The following is a 22,272-nucleotide window of genomic DNA, read 5'->3' as shown; positions in this document are numbered from 1 at the left end:
ATATATTTGATTATTTCAGGTTTCTTTAGTGTCTAGGGGAGAGCATGTTACATATTAATATCTCAATAAATACTTATTGAATGCATCCATTCTTGCATGCAAAGAAAGCTGATAAGCTGCTTTTCTTTTCTGGGCCATGGGGTCACTCTCCCTTTCATTGTCTTGCTACCTGACTGTGGCTCCAGTGAATCATGCAACTAATCTTTGCCGCTTGTTCCAAATGTGGAAGTTTAACACTGGTGAGGTTCTTAGATGACGTAGTCTAGATTACAAACTAGAAACGCATCCACAACCATGACTTGTAAGCTGCACAGGCTCTAGATTTGTTGTGATTATTATGTGTTTATGCCCCTTGTCTGCTGTAAATTCCTGAATCTCTTGTAAGCATTTTCATTGAGATGACTTCCTCATAGAGCAAATCTTCCGTGTGGAGTATTGTGTAAAGGCAAGAGCACACTATACAGCCAAATATCTGGGTCTCATCAGAACATTGAATATTACAAACTGTGTGAAATGGGGTAAGTTATCTATGATTTTAAGTGTTTTAAGTTATTTGAAAAGTGAGATTAATGATAAATGACTACTTAATAGCATTGTCATAATGTTAAATAAGAGATAATGTGCAGTCTTATCTTAGCACCATCCATTATAATGTAAAAGTAAACGTTAGTTAGAGAACAGACTTGTGGCTGCCAAGGGGGAGAGGGGTAGGGGAGGGATAGAGTGGGAGTTTGGGGTTAGCAGATGCAAATTAGTATATATAGAATGGATAAATGACAAGGTCCTACTGTATAGCACAGGGAACTATATTCAATATCCTATGATAAACCATAATGGAAAAGAATATAAAAAAGAATGTATGTATATGTATAACTGAATCACTGCTGTATAGCAGAAATTAACACAACACTGTAAATCAGCTGTACTTCAATAAAAAAGTAAATAAAACACCATAACCACTTTGGGGGAAAAAAAGTAAATGTTAGCTATTTCCATGCTTTTAATAAAGGGATTAATAAACTTAGACATACTATGCAAGTGTAATATTACTTATTCAGATCACTCTCGAGAACTTCTTGTAGCAAGGCTAAGAAGAAACTGATTTTCATGTAGGGCCAATTACCATGTGGTTATATACATCTTAAAGTGCCAATGTAGGCATCTTTTATTTCATGAACTATGTGACACTGCTTCCAAAGCAACCAGCCAGTCATAAGACAGGGGTCCTCTGTCTCTTTTATAACTGAAGACAGGCTAGTTTCAAATTTTACCTTGGCAGTCAACAGGCATTTCATGGATTGTCATAAACCGCGTAAGTATATATGTGATTCTGTTTACATATGCCATTATATTACACTGGTCCATTTATCTACAGTGGTGCCACTAGTACTCTTTCTTAATTACTACAGAATCATAGTAAATCTTGATATCTGATAGTATAAGTCCTCCAGCTTTGTTCGACTTCAGTATTTTATCAATGTTCAAATCAAGCTTAGAACAACTTCATGACTCATGACTTAAATAGGATGGACAGACACACACACAAACACAAGCACTAACCATAAAGAAAGAAAGATAGGTGGAACGTATTTAAATAAAGAAGTTTTTAAAACAAAAGATACAATTAAAAGAGTTCAGAAAGTAAGACAGGCGAAGAAGAAAGATTTGTAATACATACATTTGACAAATACTTTATATCAAGAACATACAGAGAATTAATACAAACCAATAAGAAAAAGGCAGTCAACCTAATTACAACAGCAAGCAAACAAATTGACAGAGACTTCACAAAAGATGGTATCAAAGTGGCTGACAAACATATAAAAATGTGTTCAATATCATTAGTAATTAGACGAATACAAATTAAAAAACCTGATGAAATTCCATTACATAAACATAATGGATAAAATTTAAAAAAGATAAAAAAGAATACCAGGTATGGGTGAGGACATGAAGCTGGTAGAAGTAAAAAGGTATATATTTCTACAACTCCATTGGAAAAATATTTGACAGTACCTACTGAAGGAAAACATATGTATACCATATAACCTAATAATTCCACTTCTGGGTATATGTCCCAAAAAAGTAAATAATAATATGTATCAAAAGGCATATGGAAAAAGTGTCCATAGAAATTTTATTTGTAATAGCTCTAAACTGAAAACAAACCAAATGTTCATTAATAATAGATTGGGTAAATAAATTATATTATCTGCATACTACCCAGCTATTAGCAAAAGTAAACTTCTTTAAAAGCAACATGGATGAATCTCACAGGCATAATATTAAGTGAAAAAGTTTAGATACTAAACTATATATATTCTGCTTATGTAAAGTTTCAAAGCTGATTAAACTAAGCCGTAATTATGGAAATCAGAATGATTTTTACTCTTAGGAATTACTGACTGAAAGGGGAACCAGAGACCTTCTTGGGTGGTGGAACTATTTTATATATATATATTGCTTTGGTGGTTACAAAGGTACATACATATTTACAAATTTATCCATCTGTACACTTAAAATTTACATACTTTACTAAATATAAGTTATACCTTAGTAATTATTTTTAAATTTACAAATTCACTGAGGCAAAGATAAAAAGGATTGATGATCTAATCCTTGTAGAGTTCATTCTTTTGAATTCTTTAATTAAGGGAAGGAAGGAACTGTTCTTCCTGTAAGTGCTTTCTGAGAAGGACATGGTCTAACAATTTAATCCATATATGAGAATGCATTCCCCAGGGCATGCCAGAGGGCAGGACTCAGTTCTCCTTAGTCTTTTCCCTCATTTTTGATCTTTCTTCCTACCAAATATTAAGTTACAAATATCCAAGTTCTGTTTATACGTTAATAAGGCATACAATCTGAAACAGAAATGTAGGGAAAATTAATTTTAATAGTGTATCAAGTTTCTGGTATTACTATTGGAAAATAGTTTGATTTGGGGCTTAAAATTGCCTATTGTTTATTAGATAACTATGTTAAGTAGGGATTGATGCTCAAGTTAAGGAGCATCAGTGAGCTGATATCTCAGCTGCTCTGTAATACTTCTGTTCAGAAGAACTGCCTTTACCTGAGTACTGTGCAAGCAAATGGAATTCCTTAGTTAAAAATGGCCTGCTTAGTATCCAGGTTTTGAGTCCTCCAGGCAGTGGAGAATCATTCAGATCATTCTGGAGGTTTGGCCCTGGTCCTGTTCCTGAAGCTACCCTTGTTCTAATTCTCCAGTAAACAAGCCTCAGTGTGTCCCCAGAGTCTCTAACCCTGGGGCCACTTATTTTTCCACCCCCATAACCTGTACTCAACCTCGGAGTCACGCTCTCCAGTTTTCATCTCTATTTCTGCACCTTGGTCACTTCTGCTGGAGTCACTGTTTGCCAAAAGCTCTGCCTATTGCCTGCTGCTTTCTAGTCCTTTAACCTGACCCTTTGACTCTACCTCTGAAGACGATCCCAGAGCCCAGTCTGTACTTTTATAATAATTATGGGCCAACAAGGATGCCTTTGTAACTACTTGGATCCAATCTCATTCTAAAATGCTTAATATACTACTGATGCCCAGGTATTAACCTCTACCTCTCTGTTTTGGCTCAGTTGCTCCAAGTGGATATTTGAACCTTAAGTAAAGGTATCCTCTTATTTTCCTCGTAGCCTCTGATTTCTGAAGAGTTTTAGGTCGAATGCACACATTCTACCTATTCATAGACCCCAAGCCAAAACTTAGGCTCAAAAATCTGAGGTCCCCTGCGGCTTAGTTGCCCTTAACTTCAACCAATCAAAGTTCTTTGGAGGAGCCAAAGTTGCTAAGGTAACTGGAATCCCAGGTGACACTGATTGTCCCATGAACACTCTCACGAGGTCACGATAAGTTTGGCCCATAAATTCTGGCATTAAATCATCAATACACAGTATTGTATCTAATTCCTTATGTATCTTATATCACAAAATGATGACTTTTCACCCATTTATGATAGAAGAAAGATATTATATCTCTATGTAAAATATCCAGGTTGTTTTTATCTATTTCCAGTAATATGGGGGATACTGTATGCTTTCAAAGGCCATCTATCAGAATTATAATCCATTTATAAAGTAACACATGCTTTCAAATTTGGATTAGGAAGCCCATTGAGCAGACTGCAACATTCTAAAAAGAACAATAGTAGCCAATTCTAAAGAGTTGGTTGTGTCTTGTAGTCCTATGAATTTGAATGCCATCTTGTTGGATTTCATTCTAAGCAAAAATAAGTTGACTTTCAGAGAACTTGTGGATATATCAGTATCATAGATAATAGGAAAACCTAGGATAAAACATTAGTATTTTAACTCCAGGATCACTATGACTTTTATTATACCACATGTATTGATTAGCAGATTGTGTGTGTGTCTGAAATTATTATTCAATTATTATTTAAATTATTAAATTATTATTTCAACTGTATAAAATTTAATTTAATAAATATTTATTAAACACTTATTATGTATCAGGTATACTTAAAAGTAAAATTAGTTTTGTATCATGTCAAAAGAAAAAAGTGCAAAGATTTCAATCAATTTCCAATTCTGAAGCACAAATCCTATGGTAATTTATGAGAAGTATCCTAAAAATGGCTGGGTGTTTGTGTTAAAATATTTATGATAACATTACTTATTGAGAAAAATATTAAAGCTTAAAATCAAACTTAGCCAAAATCTTAAGTTAGTTACAACTTATTCACCTTATCAAAATGATGCTCTTAATGAACATATAATAACAATAGAAATGCTATTGAATACGATTTGGGGGTATATTATGTGTTTATGTATAAATCTAAGTGCAGAATTTACACATAAGAAAAAAAGACTGGAAAGATAAAATCTAAATTGTCAATGCCAGTTGTTTGGTGTGAAACAGGTAATATTTTTGGAATTTCTTAAACATTTTATAACAGCTTTTTTGAGGTACATGCTAGTGTATATCCAGAAAACATCATAACAATTAAGATAACGAGCATACACACCACCCCCCAAAATTTTCCCTTAGAAAATGCAACAGAAGTTATAGACAGCTTCATTAAGGGGACTAACTTGAATAATAACAGTTCACTGAATAAAGACAGAGATACAGAGATATAGAGATATAGTGTAAGGGGTCTAAATATTAATATGTGTGTATATATCAACCTACTATAGCTCAGAAGCTTTTTTTTTTGCGGTACACAGGCCTCTCACTGCTGTGGCCTCTCCCGTTGCGGAGCACAGGCTCTGGACGCGCAGGCTCAGCGGCCATGGCTCACGGGCCCAGCCGCTCCGCGGCATGTGGGATCCTCCCGGACCGGGGCACGAACCCATGTCCCCTGCATCAGCAGGCGGACTCTCAACCACTGCGCCACCAGGGAAGCCCAGTTCAGAAGCTTTTTTATTCTATTTTTTCTTCAATAACTCAGGTAAAAAATTATTGGCTTTATTGGATTTTTGAGGACTAAGTAAGAGAATAGGTTGCATATTTCATCATCTGTGTTACTATATTACTGTCTATCTTAGGGTTTGAGGGTTTGTAACATTTTGGAGGAAGGAAGAGAGGAAGTGAAAGAAAAAGATGATAAAAAAGTGCAATAAGGGACAGATTGTATGTGTATGTTCTCTGAAAAAATTGATTTACAGAATTCTTTTCATACAAATATGTTTGGCAGTGTGTGGGAGGAGCTTGAGAGCAATGGCAAATTGCATTGCGTGTATTATTCTGCACAAATCACTTAACCTGCTTTTTGAAAGTTTTCTTTAAAATGCGAACCAAACTGTTAGCCTCTTCTGCTTCCCACTCAGCAGGACTGATTCAGAAATAAATTTGTCAGATCGTAAAAAGAACGTACCAAACAAATTTAATAACCTATGCTTATTAATATCCTAGCATCAGCAACTTATATCAAATAGAAATAGAAGAGAGGGTATATTAGCTCTGATTTGCTCCACTCACAATGACAATCATTTTTAGCAGAGTGATCAGACTTTACAGAATGTCTCTAAATCATGTACATACATCACTTGTACCAACGTCACACCTCCTCGCTATAGGCAATAGAGAATTCAAATCGAACCTTGTTGTTTTATGTTAGTTTCCTGTTGCTACTGTAACAAATTCCTATAAACTCAGAATCTTCAAACAACACAAATTTACTATTTTATAGTCTGGAGGTCAGAAGTCCAAATGGGGCTCACTGAGCTAAAATCAAGATTCAGCAGGAAGACCCCAGGGGACAGTCCTTTTCCTTGTCTTTGCCTGCTTCCAGAGGTTGCCCATATTCTCTAGCTCATGGTCCCTTCCTCCATCTCCAGAGTTAGTCGTGGCTAGTTGAGTCTTCCTCATAATCCATCATTGACACTGGCCCTCTCTTCCACATCCAAGTACCCTTGTGATGACATTGAGTTCATGTGTATAATCCAGGACAATATCCCTACTTTAAAGTCAGCTGGCTAGCAATTTGAATTTTACCTGCTACCTTAATTCTCTTTTGTCACACAACACATTCAAAGGTTACAGGGATTAAGACATTAAGTCTATTATTCTTCCAATCACAGTTCTCTCTTCTTCTCTTGGTCCTAATGACTAACATATTCAACCTTGCTCTGATCCTGCAGGTCTCTTTTTGCAGAAGCTGCAGGTATATGTAAAAGTGTTTCCAAAGAAGGCTTTATTACAAAACATTATCCCACAAGTTTGCAATAGTCTAAATTTATGTAACTTTTCTTTCCAGGGATGACAATGAAACACTTCTTATTATTGGCTGCTGCTGCCGTCTTCCTGCACGTTTTGATTACAAGAGTATGTGAGGATTGTATGTTTTATGATTACTTTTGAGAAGAGGATAAGAGCTACCCCTCTGCTGGAACTCAGTTTGTTACAGGCACTGTTGTGAGGACGCTATGCCCATTACTCATCTAGTTCTCACTATAGCCCTATTAGGCAAGTACTATTCATAATCCCAAATTACAGAGAAAGAAACCAAAACATAAGGAGGTTAAGTCATATGTCCAAGGTCAGATAACTGGGAAGTGACAGAGCCTGAAGGTAAATTCAAGCAGTTCGGCTCCATGGGCCTGTGCCTATGTCATTATAGCCTCTCTGGATAATTCAAAAAAGCTAAAAATGTAGGGCGGGAATTACTTTCTTTACAACCGATCCATGCATTTTCCAAGACAAAATGGGAAAAAGGTATTATTTTTTAGTTTTTACCCAGAAAAGCTAAGTATTTCATCAATATCCCAGTTGAGCTCTCTGACTTATGACTATAACATCCAAATCAAATATAAAATGAAAGGTGCAGCAGCAAGGAGAGAAGTGTGAGGAACTGTTAGCAATGGGGTTAATATATGAGGCCTGAAACTCACTGCTTATTAAAAACAAGCATTTCAACATTCACACAGCAGAAACCAAACATTCAATGGTATCTAATAAGATATAAATTCTTAATATTTTATGATCATCAACTAACATGTACCTCTAAATAACCTCAATGCTATAAATATTACATTTTTTAATGTACCCAAAATATTTTTATGATGAGCTGAAGCTAATAGTTTTGGTAAAGAACATGAGTGCCTTTTTTATTTTCATATGCTTAATAGGAGAAGTCAAAAGTCGAAGGCGCTTACTTCAATCAATGAAAGAAAATCCATATATATTAGATTACTGGGGTGCTGTTTTGGATCTTTTCACTCACACTTTTTTCCCAAAGAGAAACCAGGTGGAGCTCTTGCCCAATACACAATCCTCCAGTAAGCTGGAGGTGCGGCATTTTGGAGTCCTCATCAGGTATAGGCTGTGACCATCACGGTGGGGAACTAAAAAGCCTTGGAGGAGAGGTTTGAGAGGAAGAGTTCAAGTTCTGAGATATCAGATGGTTGAGTCATCCATGTGGATACTGAAGTCCCTCCATATGACTGCAGAATTTGGGGTGGACAAGATGAATTGTTTTAGGAGACCCCGTTTCTATAAATGAGAGAAATTGACAGGAAAACCATTGTAGGAGAGTAAATGTTCAGGAATGATGTAGGTAGAGCTAATTGCCATGAGTTTCACTGGAGCAGGGTTGTTTTGTTTTGTTGCGGTATGCGGGCCTCTCACTGTTGTGGCCTCTCCCGTTGAGGAGCACAGGCTCCGGACGCGCAGGCCCAGCGGCCATGGCTCACGGGCCCAGCCGCTCCGTAGCATGTGGGATCCTCCCGGATCGGGACACGAACCCGCGTCCCCTGCATCGGCAGGCGGACTCTCACCCACTGCCACCAGGGAAGCCCGGAGCAGGGTTTTTTTAGAGGAGCAAGGAGAATTATAATCTGAAACTTGTAAGGGGATCATGGGTTCCCAACCTTCCCTCAAATCTAGCCCAGGCTACCTGCTGTATGACAGGAAAATAACACCTCATGAGTGTGCTTTTGAGGAAATCATGTCCACAGGGGACAGTCTCTAGAGGAGTCTACTGATTTTATAGTTTTCTCCCGATATCCTTAAACTGTTGATATAAAATAAATGACAATAACTACTTCTATATTTGAGCAAGGTATGGCTGAATCCCATCTATTCAGAAACTGTATTGATAGTCTTGTGGTAGTTGAGGAATAGATAGATACCACTCAAATTATACTACATAAGCATTGTCACTTAAAAAAAATAGTATGAAACTATTTTTGTTTCATATGATATATGATATGATATATCGCATATGATATATCACACACACACACACACACAAGAAGATGTTCTTTATAAAAATTAATGCTAACCTAAAATATTAAGGCCATGCATTGTTCTTAGTGAGTTACGGGATAAAAGGTAAACAAATGAAAAGAACGGTCACAAATTCTCGACTGTAGTTGATTTGAATTCTATTTTGTTTTTTTTAACAAATAATAAACAAAACTGTTATTGTCAACTCCATATTACAAATTTTTTTTGAATTCTATTTTGTATGTATACATACTGATACAAATACCAGTGTTTTCTCATATGAATAAGACAGAGATGCAGAACCTGGGTTGAAGATATTAGAGGTTTTGTACTCAATAATGAATCTTTTAGATTCTCCTAGACACATACCTTTAAATAATATTCAAGTGCAAGTGTTTATTTGGGAAGCAGAGAGAAGACTTCTAGTTGGGGTGAAGAATGTGCCAAGGAAGGGAAGTCGGTCAGTAAAAGGTGTAATATTATCAAAACATCTTCCACTGTGGTGCACATTGCCCAATAAAATGCTTCAACATGGTCCAAAATACCAATCCTAAATCTGAAGAAAACCAGTCACAACCAGAACAGTCACTGTTCTCTAGACTTGTATAATGTCAGGCTGACGTTTAGAAGTCCTCAAAACCAGCACTGGAGAAATGGAGACTAATATACTGAGATGTTGTAGATTACAAAATGCTGTAGATCACTATTCATTCAACATCAATTATAAATTCATGTCACAAAGTCTACAAGTAATATACTATGCATTGCAAATTACACTTAAAAGAAGTAAGACTAATTAATAATTTTCTGGTAACAGGCAAAACCACCTAAAGTTCCATATGATACACTCCTTATGGAACCAGCAACTGTCCAAGAAGAAATAGTGACTGTACATAACACCATCAGGAGAGGAGTATTTCCACCAGCCAGCAACATGCTAAAAATGGTAAGATTAATTAAACGGCAACCACAGCAATGCCAATAATAGTAATGGTGTTTACTGAGATTTTATTAAGTTCTATTTGCTTTCCATATACTAAAAGTTTGGTCTTCACAAACAAACCAATCATGCAGCAGCAGAAGAAACAGAGGCACAGAGAAGGTAAGTAGTTTTCCCAAACTCATAGAGTTAGTAAATGACAGAGCCACAATTCCAACGCAGAAAGTCTAATTTCACTCTTAATGGACCCTAAGACAGTGCTTGTCAAACTTAAGCGTGCTTAAGAATCAGCTGAAGGGGCTTCCCAGGTGGCGTAGTGGTTGAGAGTCCGCCTGCCGATGCAGCGGACACGGGTTCATGCCCCGGTCCGGGAAGATCCCACATGCCGTGGAGCGGCTGGGCCCGTGACCCATGGCCGCTGAGCCTGCACGTCTGGAGCCTGTGCTCCGCAACGGGAGAGGCCACAACAGTGAGAGGCCCACGTACCACCAAAAAAAAAAAAGAATCAGCTGAAGAACTTGGTAAGGCACAGGTCCCTGGGCCCCACTCTCTGAGGTCTGATTAAGGAGGTCTGGGGTGGGGACCACTCCAAGCTCCTAGATGATGCTGACGCTGCCGGTCAGTATCGTCCGTGTAGCAGACTTTGTTTAATAAATTACAGAGGCATTTCACAGCTGTCTTCATTGAGCAGCAGCCCAGAGGCTAAGACACTCTCTGAGAATCAAGATGTCCAGGTTCTAAGCCAGGTGGTGCTGCCAGACGAACAAATATTAGCAAATCTATTTCCCAGTTTCCTGGCATCCCATAAGAGAAAAGAGAAATTGTTTTTGCACTACAAACCTGCTGCATGAGCAGACTAGGTGCTGTCAGACAAACAGATTTAGGGACTACTCAGGTGTATTAGGTGATTAGCCTCACCTATGTTATATCCCGGAAGTATCACTCAGGTTTTTGGTATCGTAAACCTGGCTCTTTAGCCCTGGACTGGCTTAGAGTAACAAGGGTCAGAAATAATGCAGGCTATGGGAAGTGATTCTAAGAGACAGCTTCCTCATGCAAATGACAAAGAGGAAGGAAGCTAATGATGAGAAAAAATGATTTTGAAATTTATCTCTCGGTCATCTTAGAATCCAGAACAATAAAAGCCAGTAGTAGCACAGGCACTCTTGCGTTGTGAGTACTGTAGCTAATATGCATATTGTGCTTACTACTAATTGGCAGGCAGTCTTCTAGAAGCGTATTGCATTATTTCATTTAATCCTCTCAGTCATCTTGTGATATAGATGATACTATCATCTCTATTTCACAGATAGTGAATCTGAACCTCAGAGAAATTTGGTAGCGCATCCAAAGTCCTAAGTACTGGATCAGTACAGATTCAAATACAAATGGCCACAGCTCCAGGCACCTGCTCTTAACTCTTTACCTTCCTTAGGACAAACAGGGTTCAAAATCCTTGGTTTCCAGATGAGCAAATAAGTGTAGCTGGGATGTAGTAAAGAAGTTACGGAGTGAACAGAAAATATAGTCTCTGATTTCAGAGACTTCATTATTGTGGATTCAAGGTGAATACAGAGGAAACATTAGAACATATTGTTTGAATATATAGAATGAATATATTCAAGTGCTGAGGTGCAAAGGTATGAGAGATCAACAAGATGATAACCAGTAAAACTGAGTAACATTTTAAGTGGAATATGGGAGTTGAGTTTTTCCATAAATAATGCATAGGGCACAGATAGAAAGGAACTGATAGAATTACAGTAGAGCTGAAGAGCCAATCACAACTGCCAGGCAGAGATTTTCCAAAAATGAAACAAGTTTCTGCACATGGGATTAGAACTTTATGTGAACAGAACCATTGATTAAAGCCAGAATTCATAACTTTGCTGCAATAACCATGAATACTTACTTTTGATTTTAATCACGGATGTATCACAAAAAAAATTAGTATCTTAGCAACACTAATCAGAGGAAATATCCTAAAGAGCTTCCTCAAAGAGGTCTGAACTACAGACTGTTTGCAATTAATGGTGCAGGTAATTTACACAATAAGATAACAGACTGAGATGGAGATTAGCATGCATGATGCTTATTAGGGAATATCTCCAGATTTACACCGACCATGGATACAGAGAGAGAAGCAACATAGGGCATACAAAGAAGTTTGCTGGTGATGTAGGCATAACAGGGGCCTCAGCTAATCCTACGGGAAGCTGTACAACTAGGACAACTCAGTACAACCTTGTGCTGCGTTGGAGGGAGGTTACATGGCACTTATAGTTACTACAGCTACTTGCTGTTAGATGTGGGCTGCCACAGGGAAGTGAGTATTCTCGCCAATGAGGATAATTTTTAGAGAAGACAGTAGGGCAGGACTCTCAGCTTAAGAGGAAATAAGTGCTTCAGTTCAGAAAGTGATCTGGGTATGGGTAGTGCATCACGCATGCACAACTAGCAATCAGCAGTAAATTAACCAGATAAGTTCCAGACCTACTTATTTGGTAACGTGGTCATAATAGGCAAGATTTTATGCTCGTGAGTCCAATGATGGTATTCCCGCTGCCAGGAGGTGCTATGCCCTAATGGGATGTGTTATGTCATATCTACTTTTTCAATTAGATGTATGCATCACTGAAATACATCTTTTCTTGCATGAAACAGTCAAACCCTAAAAAACCACATTTTTACTTTGACCCTAGGCTAATGAGTTATTTAATTAACCTCACAGTTTAACCAATTCATCAACCTGAGGGGTAATTCTGTAAAACTCACACAGATGGCAGCCTATGCATATAAGAGAGAAACTTCTTCGATGTCAGAAAAAATATTGAAAACCTAAGTTAGGGCATCATCCAAAAATTATTCTCAAGCATAGCTGAATGATTTATGTGAAAGCCTGTAGTAAATAAGAAAGGCCACAACTTTTGTTGGTAATAATGTGTTGCATGCAGGTATCGGGACAGTCTTTTAAGGGGATGTGCATAATGTGAGAATGAAAGAATGCCTGGGAGAACATCCGTCACATAGTCCCATAACTAGTGTGGACATAGTCCCGTGTCCTTTGATTTGTGACTCATTCAAATCACAAAAATGTGTTATCCTTTTCTACACAAAAGACCTCATATTTGTAGATACAAACTTTGTCTCTTTTTAGTAGATTTTCTGCCTTTCATCAACTTTGGAGAAAAACCCAACAAAATGCTTCAGCTTAGCACAGTTGACACACATCACAAGTTAGGAGCACACACGCCAGAGCCAGAAGAACCTGGATTCCAATTCTCTTTTTGCCATTATTGGTTGTATTATCCTGAAAAATTATGCAACATCTCCGCACCTCAGTTTCCTGATTTGCAGATGGGGATAACAACAGTGCATCCCTTGTAGAATTGCTATGAGTAAAGATGAGAGAATATACATATAGAATTGGTAAGAGGTCCTGGCATGAAGTATTAGCTATGATTCGCTATTATTATTATTCATAATTTAGATGGAGATGTGTAATACTATACATGTTTCTAATCACAGAAATATTTATTGAGCATGTAGCATAAGATTTATCATGTCACAGTTGTATTGCATAAATTATCACATTAAAACTTTTGAACAAGCTATTGGGTATGAATTGTGGGGCATATTTTACAGATGAAAAAAAAACTGAGATTCAAAGAGATTAAATAATGTGTCAGAGGTAAAACTACTAATAAATGATGGGATGGATTTCTAACCCTGGTCTGTTTTACTGGAAGCATTTACTTAAATTCTTTAATATTTCTGAAAGAGAAGCTACAACTGAATGTTACTGCCAAATTTTGATTTTGTAAATTCAAGGGCTAAAACAATGCATTGAAAGATTTGTCTTCCTCTTCCAACCAAAATATCTAAGAGAGGTGCAGTGATTTAAATTGTTAGCTAATACAATTGACGATATTGCTAGCCTTGGATTTTTAGAAACAATAAACTAGAATCTTATCAAGGAAATGTTAATAAGGCCATGTGCTTGTATTTCACCTGTAGAATTGGAGTGAAGAAGCTGCAAGAAATGCCAGAATGTTGTCAAAAGATTGCGAATTGGTAGAGAGCAATGCAGTTAAGAGGCGAATTACAAGCAGGTATATGACACACCTTTCTGCTCAAAAGTTCTCAGGAATTGTTAAGTAACCTGGTATGGGTAAGTTAAGTCATCTAGTCTGTACTTACATTTGCCCCATAAATGGTAGGAATTGTGGCCCACTGCACTGTTTCATTATTATTAATTTTTGAATTTGGAAATTCAAATTTTCAAATTCCTGATTCACCAAAAGAAAAGAATCAAAGCTCTCACTATCACAGAAGAATTCAGTAATATGATGATGACTAGCTGGAAAGCTGTATAGCTAGAAGGTTTCCACTCTATTTATTTCAGCTTCTCACAATATTACCATGGGGCTACCCTTAGCTTTGGAACACTAATACAGTTGAGAAGTGAGTTATATCCAACTCTACTAAGCTGCCCATGAGAACAATTTTAGGTGCTCAAAAATGAGTCCATCTCATGCCATGTATATTAGGTGGATCCCTGCTGGTTTCCAGAAAAGCCATCAGTACCTCCTATACAAGTAGACATTAATAACATTTATAGGATACTTGTTTATTATAAATATTTTTAAATATTAATGAAACTTCCATATTTACAGATCACTGGGCATCTTTACCCAATGTTGTTGAGCTGTGAATTAGCAATGTGAGTCTTCCCTGCTCCAGACAAGGGCAGTTTACTCCCAAATATCATATTTGATCAAGGCCCACGTCACAAGAGGATGGATGGTTAAATGAGCACATATTTATTTCAAGGTCTATGCATGATGAATACCTCTGTGTGGCTGCTTTCAAGCCATGGGCCTGGTTACAATGCATAGGTTATTCTGATTGGTTGCACCCTTCTCCATCAGCTTGGACATGGCAGAGACTGAAATGTTGGTTGATCTGATTCCCAAGCTTGCAGATCATCCCCTACTGTCAAATTCTCAGCAAACTTGAGCACCACAAGTTTATTCATCAGTGAGAAAGAAAACTGTTAGCAGAGATACAGCTGAGTTTGCTTCCTCTTATCAAACATTGCTTGGATGCCCAGTGAAACATTTGTAGAATAAAAGTACGAAAAGTATCCTTATAAAGTATTTCCAAATTTTGTAGAGTATGACCTAGCCCTTTTTCCTCCTTTCAGATACTTTTTGTGGAGAAAATATGCATCTGACATCTTATCCTATCTCATGGTCAAACGTAATCAGAATCTGGTACAGTGAGTCTAAATATTTCAAGTATGGGGAATGGACCTCGACAGATGATGACATGATGATTGAGCATTACACTCAGGTAAACTGGGTGCTGGCAAATATACCCATTGGTTAAGTGACTATAAGCATGCGTGGAAAATAGGCGAATGAGAACCATGGAAAATCATTCTATCCATTTTTTGCAAACTTACACCCTTTAAAGATTTTTGTTTACTTTTAGTGGGAAATAATATTTGGAAACCAGTATCTGGGATCTGGGTATGTGCAAGGACAGAGAAAAAACTAGGGAAGGGGTTGGAAAAGGAGGCTGAAACTTGATAAATGCAAGAGTGGAAGGAGATGAACACAGAAGGGAAGTGGGACTCTGTCACTGGAGCCTTATTAGCTATCATCAATTTTACATTGTATTTTAAATGCAGTAGAAGTCATTAAACAGGTGAATGATTTAACCTGATTCATGTTTTTAAAATACCATTGGGCTTCAGTGTAGATAATAAATTAATTCTACAAAAATGACTTTGAATATCTAAATCAGGTGAGTTATTTTCCAGTACAAAATAAATTAACAAAACTCATCCAGAATGGATAGATTTAAACATTGAACGTGCAAGAAATACAAAAATGGAAAAACAGCTGTTGTCCCCAAAGCAGAAGACTCAGATGTGACTACAAAATCTGTAATAAAATTTACTTAAAATAAAGCCTACTTAAGATTAATGTTAAAAGCTGACAAAGATAGTACATTTAAAACTCATAGACTTAAATCACTCATGTATAGCAATGCAGACATTTCTAGGTAAAAGATTAGCAAATAGCATTCTTCTTTTAAGACTGATATCCTTGGACTAAAGCAGTATGTGCCAGGAACCCAAGAATATTATAGCATTAGACGATTTATTTATATAATTTACGTTATCAGACAGAGGATAAAAACCAAAATAATTACCCAGAGAGCTAAAAATATGACAAATGTGTGATGTCAATTCCTACTTTCCATTTCTTTTAGATAAAAGTAGACTAGCCCCACTATTTCCATCAAAAGAGCATGAGCTCTATTACTTTGGAATAGTAATTTAATATTTCCTCTTCCAAACACTTAAAAGGTTTATTATTTAATCCCCACCAAATACCTATGATGTAAAAGATAATATTATTATATTCCATTTGAGGAATAGGAAAATGAAATTTCAAGACATAAAGCAAACTGGTAAATACCATCCCACCAAGAAGTGGTAGAGACAGACTTTGAACCTGACTCAATTTTTTCTCGAAGGTCAACTCGTTACTCTCCACCATGCCAGTTTTTTGATGATTAAGTAAAGTCCCTTCCATGCTTTGATTTTTATATGATCACCAAGCAGCCTTCATCAGGTTATTCCATATAGATTTGATAAGAAGAAGAGAATGAGTCAGGGTCAGCAATGGCAACTGGGTGTGCATATGTATGTGTGTTATCTAGACACATGGGAATCCTCCTGTTTCTAGGACTTCCTAATAAGCCATGCTCAAAGCATCCTAAAAACATGTGTGTTTATTTTCAATCAAGGATAACAATATTCGGAGAGTAATCATTTAGCAAACTACCAAATTGTTAATAAAATAACCTTATCTTTACAGGTTGTTTGGGCCACTTCTTACCTTATTGGCTGCGGCATATCATCATGTCGTAAAGGAATTCAGTATCTCTACATTTGTCACTATTGTCACGAGTATGTATTTTACAGCTTAGCTTCACATAGCTTTTAGAAATATATTTCCCTTACTAGTTTCCCTAATTTAGTTTCTCAAACATTCTAAAATAAAACTCAGATAAATATTTCTTATCAGTTAAGAACTTTAGGGATACAATGTCTTTTAGCCAACACCTAAAACACTACACCCACACACACATATTTTTATTTGTATTTTTCTAAATAAATCCTTATCTCAATATAATGTTCAAATTAGGCACTATTACCAGTCATCTGGCTATGTGTTATTCCTTCTTCAAGTACTATTAGTTAAGAGAAACAAATTTCATCTAGCTTAAGCAAAAAAAAAAGGATATTTATTTTAACAATGCAAGAGTATTTTTAGAATGCAAGGGCAAAAATGCAGTGGAGTATCAAGAATGAACAAATGAAAAAGCCAAGTGTTTTTGTATTTAGCATTTTAGTATTGACATATGTATTTCCTTTAGAAATTAAATTTACATGTTACCAAAGGTGTGAGCAACAATTCCAAGAAGAGATCCTCTGATTGCTCTGGTTAGGGACAGCTGTACTCCTTTCTCTTGTCACCTCTGGTTATGAAGCAAGGTCAACTTCAGAAAAGGTAACTGCAAGAACCCACAGGGACCCACTTGTGTGGCTTGAGTGGTGATTATCAGAAAGCAGGGATTGTTCTGAGCTGGATATAAACCTCCATTAGTTTACTACAAATGCCAGTTTAAATGTTCTTCTGCTAAGGAAAGTTGTTGGTCTGCATATGTCTCCTTCAGCTACCTGTGCTTACTTGTTCAATACACAAGTCTTTCCTTCATAAGATGAGCTCCAAGTATGGTAGTTATTGAACTCTCAGTTCCCATGTGTGTAGCACAATAAAAGATATGCAACATGAATCAATGAAATTGATTTCTCTCATAGTAAGTTACCATATTTACACTTTAAATGAGGTCTCCACTGTCCCTGTAGATTCAATAGATGTAACATATTCATACAATAGCTCTATGTGGGCTCTCTTCTGGTTTTATCATGTCTTGATTTCAGTACTTAATATTTGTTGTGATTTTATCTGTGTGATTAGTACTAAAGACAGTAAGGTCTCCTTGCATATACAATGCATCAATTGTACTAAATCCTTATGGGAGCTCATGGTCTGCAGTAAACTTCTGACAACACAGAAAAGTAGAATACATGGGGCTGAAATAACGAGAATTTTCTCAGCCAAAGATGAGGCCAAGAGTCTGACAAAACCCCTTGCTGAATTAAGTAATGTTTCTTTTATAAATTCAAATTTTAACAATTCATTCAAGGAGAAATATATCAGATAGAATGTTGTTTCAACTAGAATATTTACTTTATTTTTTATGCAATATTAAGTGCAAATCAGGAGTTTGGGGTTTTTTGAGCACGCACAAGCCACTCGTTCTCCTTGCTTGGCCCTGCAATAAACCTTCCTCTACTCCAAAAGAAAAAAAGATTTAAGTGAAAATCAGCCATAATCCCCATTGTTTTCTTAGATATCTAAGGGAAGACCGTCTTCTCTGAAATTTTAAATTGGCTCAAAACAGGAAATTCTCATTTATTCTCTCTCCCCAAACTCCAACACTTTGGCTTTATCCATGTTGTTGTACTTTCATCTTTTATAATAGTGCACGTGTTTCTACAAATGACACTGACATGTATCAAAATTCTCATGATATAGGGCAAGATGAAGTTAGAACATCTCCAATTTGACTCACTTAAAATTTTTCTTACATTATTAAGAACCATGCCCTTTTACATAAATGTTTATCAAGTCCTTATGGGTATAAATAAGGATAAGAGTCCTATCATAAATGTTTCTAAAGCCCCCTGCTTGTTAGAACTTGACTGTCCAAAGAGATGCAAATTGTCTCAAAATATTCTTAGCACCTCAGAGTTGCCTGCGGTATATTCAAAAAGATAAATTATTCTCATTCTAAGGCTAGAAATCTTACATGTCATAGAGATTACATACAAGTGGTTACAAGTGGTTTTCAAAAATTGTTTCATTGTTTTAAATTATTTTAATTGATTTTCAATAGTGAGTAAATTTTATATGCATTTTTCAAACATCAATTTTATTAGGCCCTTTTTTCTTTATTCTTTTTTAAGGGGCAATGATCCTGACAAAAAGAATGTACCTCATAATGAGGGAACTCCATGCGGAGACTGTCCAAATAACTGTGAAGATAAACTTTGTAGTAAGTTTTACATCTCAGTGTGCTTACTCTTGACTGTTGATCTGGGAGCGATGTGTCCTTAAAATCAAGCATGTAACAATATTGTACTTTTCTATTACTTTTTCTTCAATCATCCCAAAGGAAAAATCAACGTTCTCTGATCTCCCTTCCCCCACCCCCAGAGTGACCCAGAAGACCACTGGTTAAATCTTTCGGATTGGAAATTAGAATGTCCAAGTCTAAACTCAAGGTTCCACCCTAAAGCTTAAAGTTCCCACCCTAATATGGGCACCTCGGATAACATGTTAATATAAGTATAAATTTTTCTCTGCTCTATAAAAAGTTTCTTGGCTCTCTTATTGCAGCCCTGAAGTTAGACATCTTGCTTTCAGGTTACCGGCGTTCTCAGATTACTTGCTGGTCATAACCTCCCTAACCTGCCTGACCACTTATCATGGCCGGCAATTTCTTATTGAGTGATCCTTATTCTTTGAAGTTTCCACTGACACACTGGAAGATATTAGCTGATGATCACACTGTCCGTTTACCGCACTTCCTTTTATTTCCTAAGTAAATCTTACCTAAAATGTAATATTAACCAAATGAGTTCCAATTACATGTTCATTTCCTTAGATAGCAAAAGTTTCTTTTTATAGAGCTTCCTGCAGGCATAATTCCTTACTCCACAGGGATATGTTTATATCATAATTTTCAATAAGTTTGTGGAGAAATATAACAAACCTCCCCCCAAAAAGAAATATCCTTTACCTTCAGATTTGTAAGACCAAAAAACTTATTTTCCTTCACCTGACCAGGTCATTCTGTTTGCTTTTAAATCCTATCACTTTCAGTAATTCATTTCTGAAAATAAATGTACTTGAAGATCATATATCTACTAATTAGCTTTGCTACAGGGAATGGGGTAGGTTTTTTTTATCCAAGAGACAAAAGCAATGTCTACAATGGAATTGAAAAATGCAATAGAAGTGAAATGAGAGTAGAAAAGAAAAAAAGTATTACTTAAGAATATTGACTATATAACACAGAATATACATCTCTTAAGCCCTCTACTCACCTATAAATGCATGAGAAAATGAGAGATGAGCTTTTGAGTCAATATTGGGTAACCCTGCTTCTTCCTTTCAGCGAACCCTTGCATCTACTACGATGGATACAGTAATTGTAAGACACCAGACACAAGGTCCTGCCTGCAGCCACCTGTCAGTTCAACGACTCTGCAAAGCTAGTTGCCTGTGTCCCACTGAGATAAAATAGCCTTTGTTATTTGCAGCTGTAATGTGCTGTTGAATCATACCTTTGACCTTACTTTGCTTCAGCAGTTTCCCCTGCATTTCATGTGGTTTTAATTACACCAGAGATCTTAATTTTCACTAATCAAATATGGGCATCAGTATGTTTACGACAGTGCCCCTCACTCCTGTTCTGATACATCGTGAAGTAACACTGTTTTAAACTTTCTTAAACCTGGGGTGAATATGATTGATGAAATATGACTGAACTATGAAATATGATTTAAATATGTGGCAGTTCAACACGTGCCTCATATTTAAATCATGTGATGTCTCGTTCTCAGGTTGACATGATTCAGTGGATTGGATAACTGATTCAGCAACCTGTGCTAAAGGAGGGTCTTTCCCTGTTTGTCTCCTTCCCCTGCTTTCCCAGGTCTCCAACCGCCCTGATGTTTGTCTTTTCTGTACAATTTACATGCACGAATAATTCTTCACTTCTTAACTTTACTTCTACCTTAAATCAACCATTAAAACAATCCACGAAGCAAACAAAGAGTCCAGTCTCATTACTTGAAAGGTAAACATTGGTTAACTGGAAATGATTTAAACGTCTCATTGTTTCATTGCCATGTCTATACACATCTGTAAAGCAGGGCAAGAAAACCGCGTGAGTGCTTAATTTAACAAAAGATGTATTCATCATTGATTACATGCAAGGGGTAATCCATATATGGAGGATATTGTCTCCCTAATTTCAAACCGAATTGGAACATTAAAGAAGCCTAGTGAGGAGGGCTGTAGTAAACAGGGCCCATGGCTCTCATTGGATGAGTCCTTGTCAAGAAAGAAGAGTCCTTCGTCTTCCTGTTGGGCTCTGCTATCCTCAGAGGGTATGAGAGCTTCCCCTTTTGGTCTCCTGACTCTACTTCATTGAGGTTGCTGTTTATTAATCTTTCACGAGGGCAACTTTTTGAATACTTCCCAACCTCACCCCAATGACCACAGCTTATCAGGAGTGTTTGTGGACACAGCAGCATTCTTACTCCTAGACTTGAAATCTCATGGTATGTTCCAGGGTCACCATCAGGGGGAGTGTCAAGACTGGACTCAGGAACCCAAATACATTGTTCTATTAAAAACGGATGTGTGTGGAGACAGCCCACACTCTGTCTATGGAATGTGTATCTCTCTAAATAAACCTGCTTTCAGTTTTTTAAAAAAACATATATGTGTGTGTGTGTGTGTGTGTGTGTGTGTGTGTACATATACTAATGGATGTCCAGAAAACCTGTAAAACAAAGGTAGTAGAGGGCATCATTGAGGGCAAAAACCTGATTAGATTGTTGGGTTTGTAGTGGAGAGAAAATGGGCACAAAAATGGATCCAGGTTACAGGGAAACTTGAAGGAAAGACAAACTGAATGACTTCGATTTGATGCCATAAGAAAAGGTAATACATCCTGATTCTCAATTTAAAAAGCTCTACAATATAGGCAGAACACTCTATGACATAAATCACAACAAGATCCTTTTTGACCCACCTCCCAGAGAAATGGAAATAAAAACAAAAATAAACAAATGGGACCTAATGACACTTCAAAGCTTTTGCACAGCAAAGGAAACCATAAACAAGACCAAAAGACAACCCTCAGAATGGGAGAAAATATTTGCAAACGAAGCAACGGACAAAGGATTAATCTCCAAAATTTATAAGCAGCTCCATAACAAAAAAACAACCCAATCCAAAAATGGGCAAAAGACCTAAATAGACATTTCTCCAAAGAAGATATACAGACTGCCAACAAACACATGAAAGAATGCTCAACATCATTAATCATTAGAGAAATGCAAATCAAAACTACAATGAGATAGCATCTCACACCAGTCAGAACGGCCATCATCAAAAAATCTAGAAACAATAAATGCTGGAGAGGGTGTGGAGAAAAGGAACACTCTTGCACTGCTGGTGGGAATGTGAATTGGTACAGCCACTATGGAGAACAGTATGGAGGTTCCTTAAAAAACTACAAATAGAACTACCATATGACCCAGCAATCCCACTATTGGGCATATACCCTGAGAAAACCATAATTCAAAAAGAGTCATGTACCAAAATGTTCATTGCAGCTCTATTTACAATAGCCCGGAGATGGAAACAAACTAAGTGTCCATCCTCGGATGAATGATAAAGAAGATG

The 22,272-nt window shown here is 36.8% G+C and overlaps 1 protein-coding gene across 1 annotated transcript; it reads left to right on the top strand.

The window, feature by feature from the left end:
- Positions 1–311: 311 nt before the first annotated feature.
- Positions 312–20,614, top strand: CRISP1 (cysteine rich secretory protein 1). The gene is made up of 8 exons (XM_004267497.4): positions 312–518; positions 6,734–6,801; positions 9,521–9,649; positions 13,661–13,751; positions 14,850–14,998; positions 16,537–16,628; positions 18,756–18,844; positions 19,970–20,614. The coding sequence occupies exons 2-8, from the start codon at positions 6,736–6,738 to the stop codon at positions 20,068–20,070; spliced, it is 717 nt and encodes a 238-aa protein (XP_004267545.2). The 5' UTR covers positions 312–518; positions 6,734–6,735; the 3' UTR covers positions 20,071–20,614.
- Positions 20,615–22,272: the final 1,658 nt, after the last annotated feature.

This window comes from Orcinus orca, chromosome 10 (assembly GCF_937001465.1).
Source record: "Orcinus orca chromosome 10, mOrcOrc1.1, whole genome shotgun sequence".
NCBI classification, from domain to species: domain Eukaryota; kingdom Metazoa; phylum Chordata; class Mammalia; order Artiodactyla; family Delphinidae; genus Orcinus; species Orcinus orca.
Note: the sequence above shows the minus strand (reverse complement) of the source record. Positions and strands in the feature narration are given on the sequence as shown.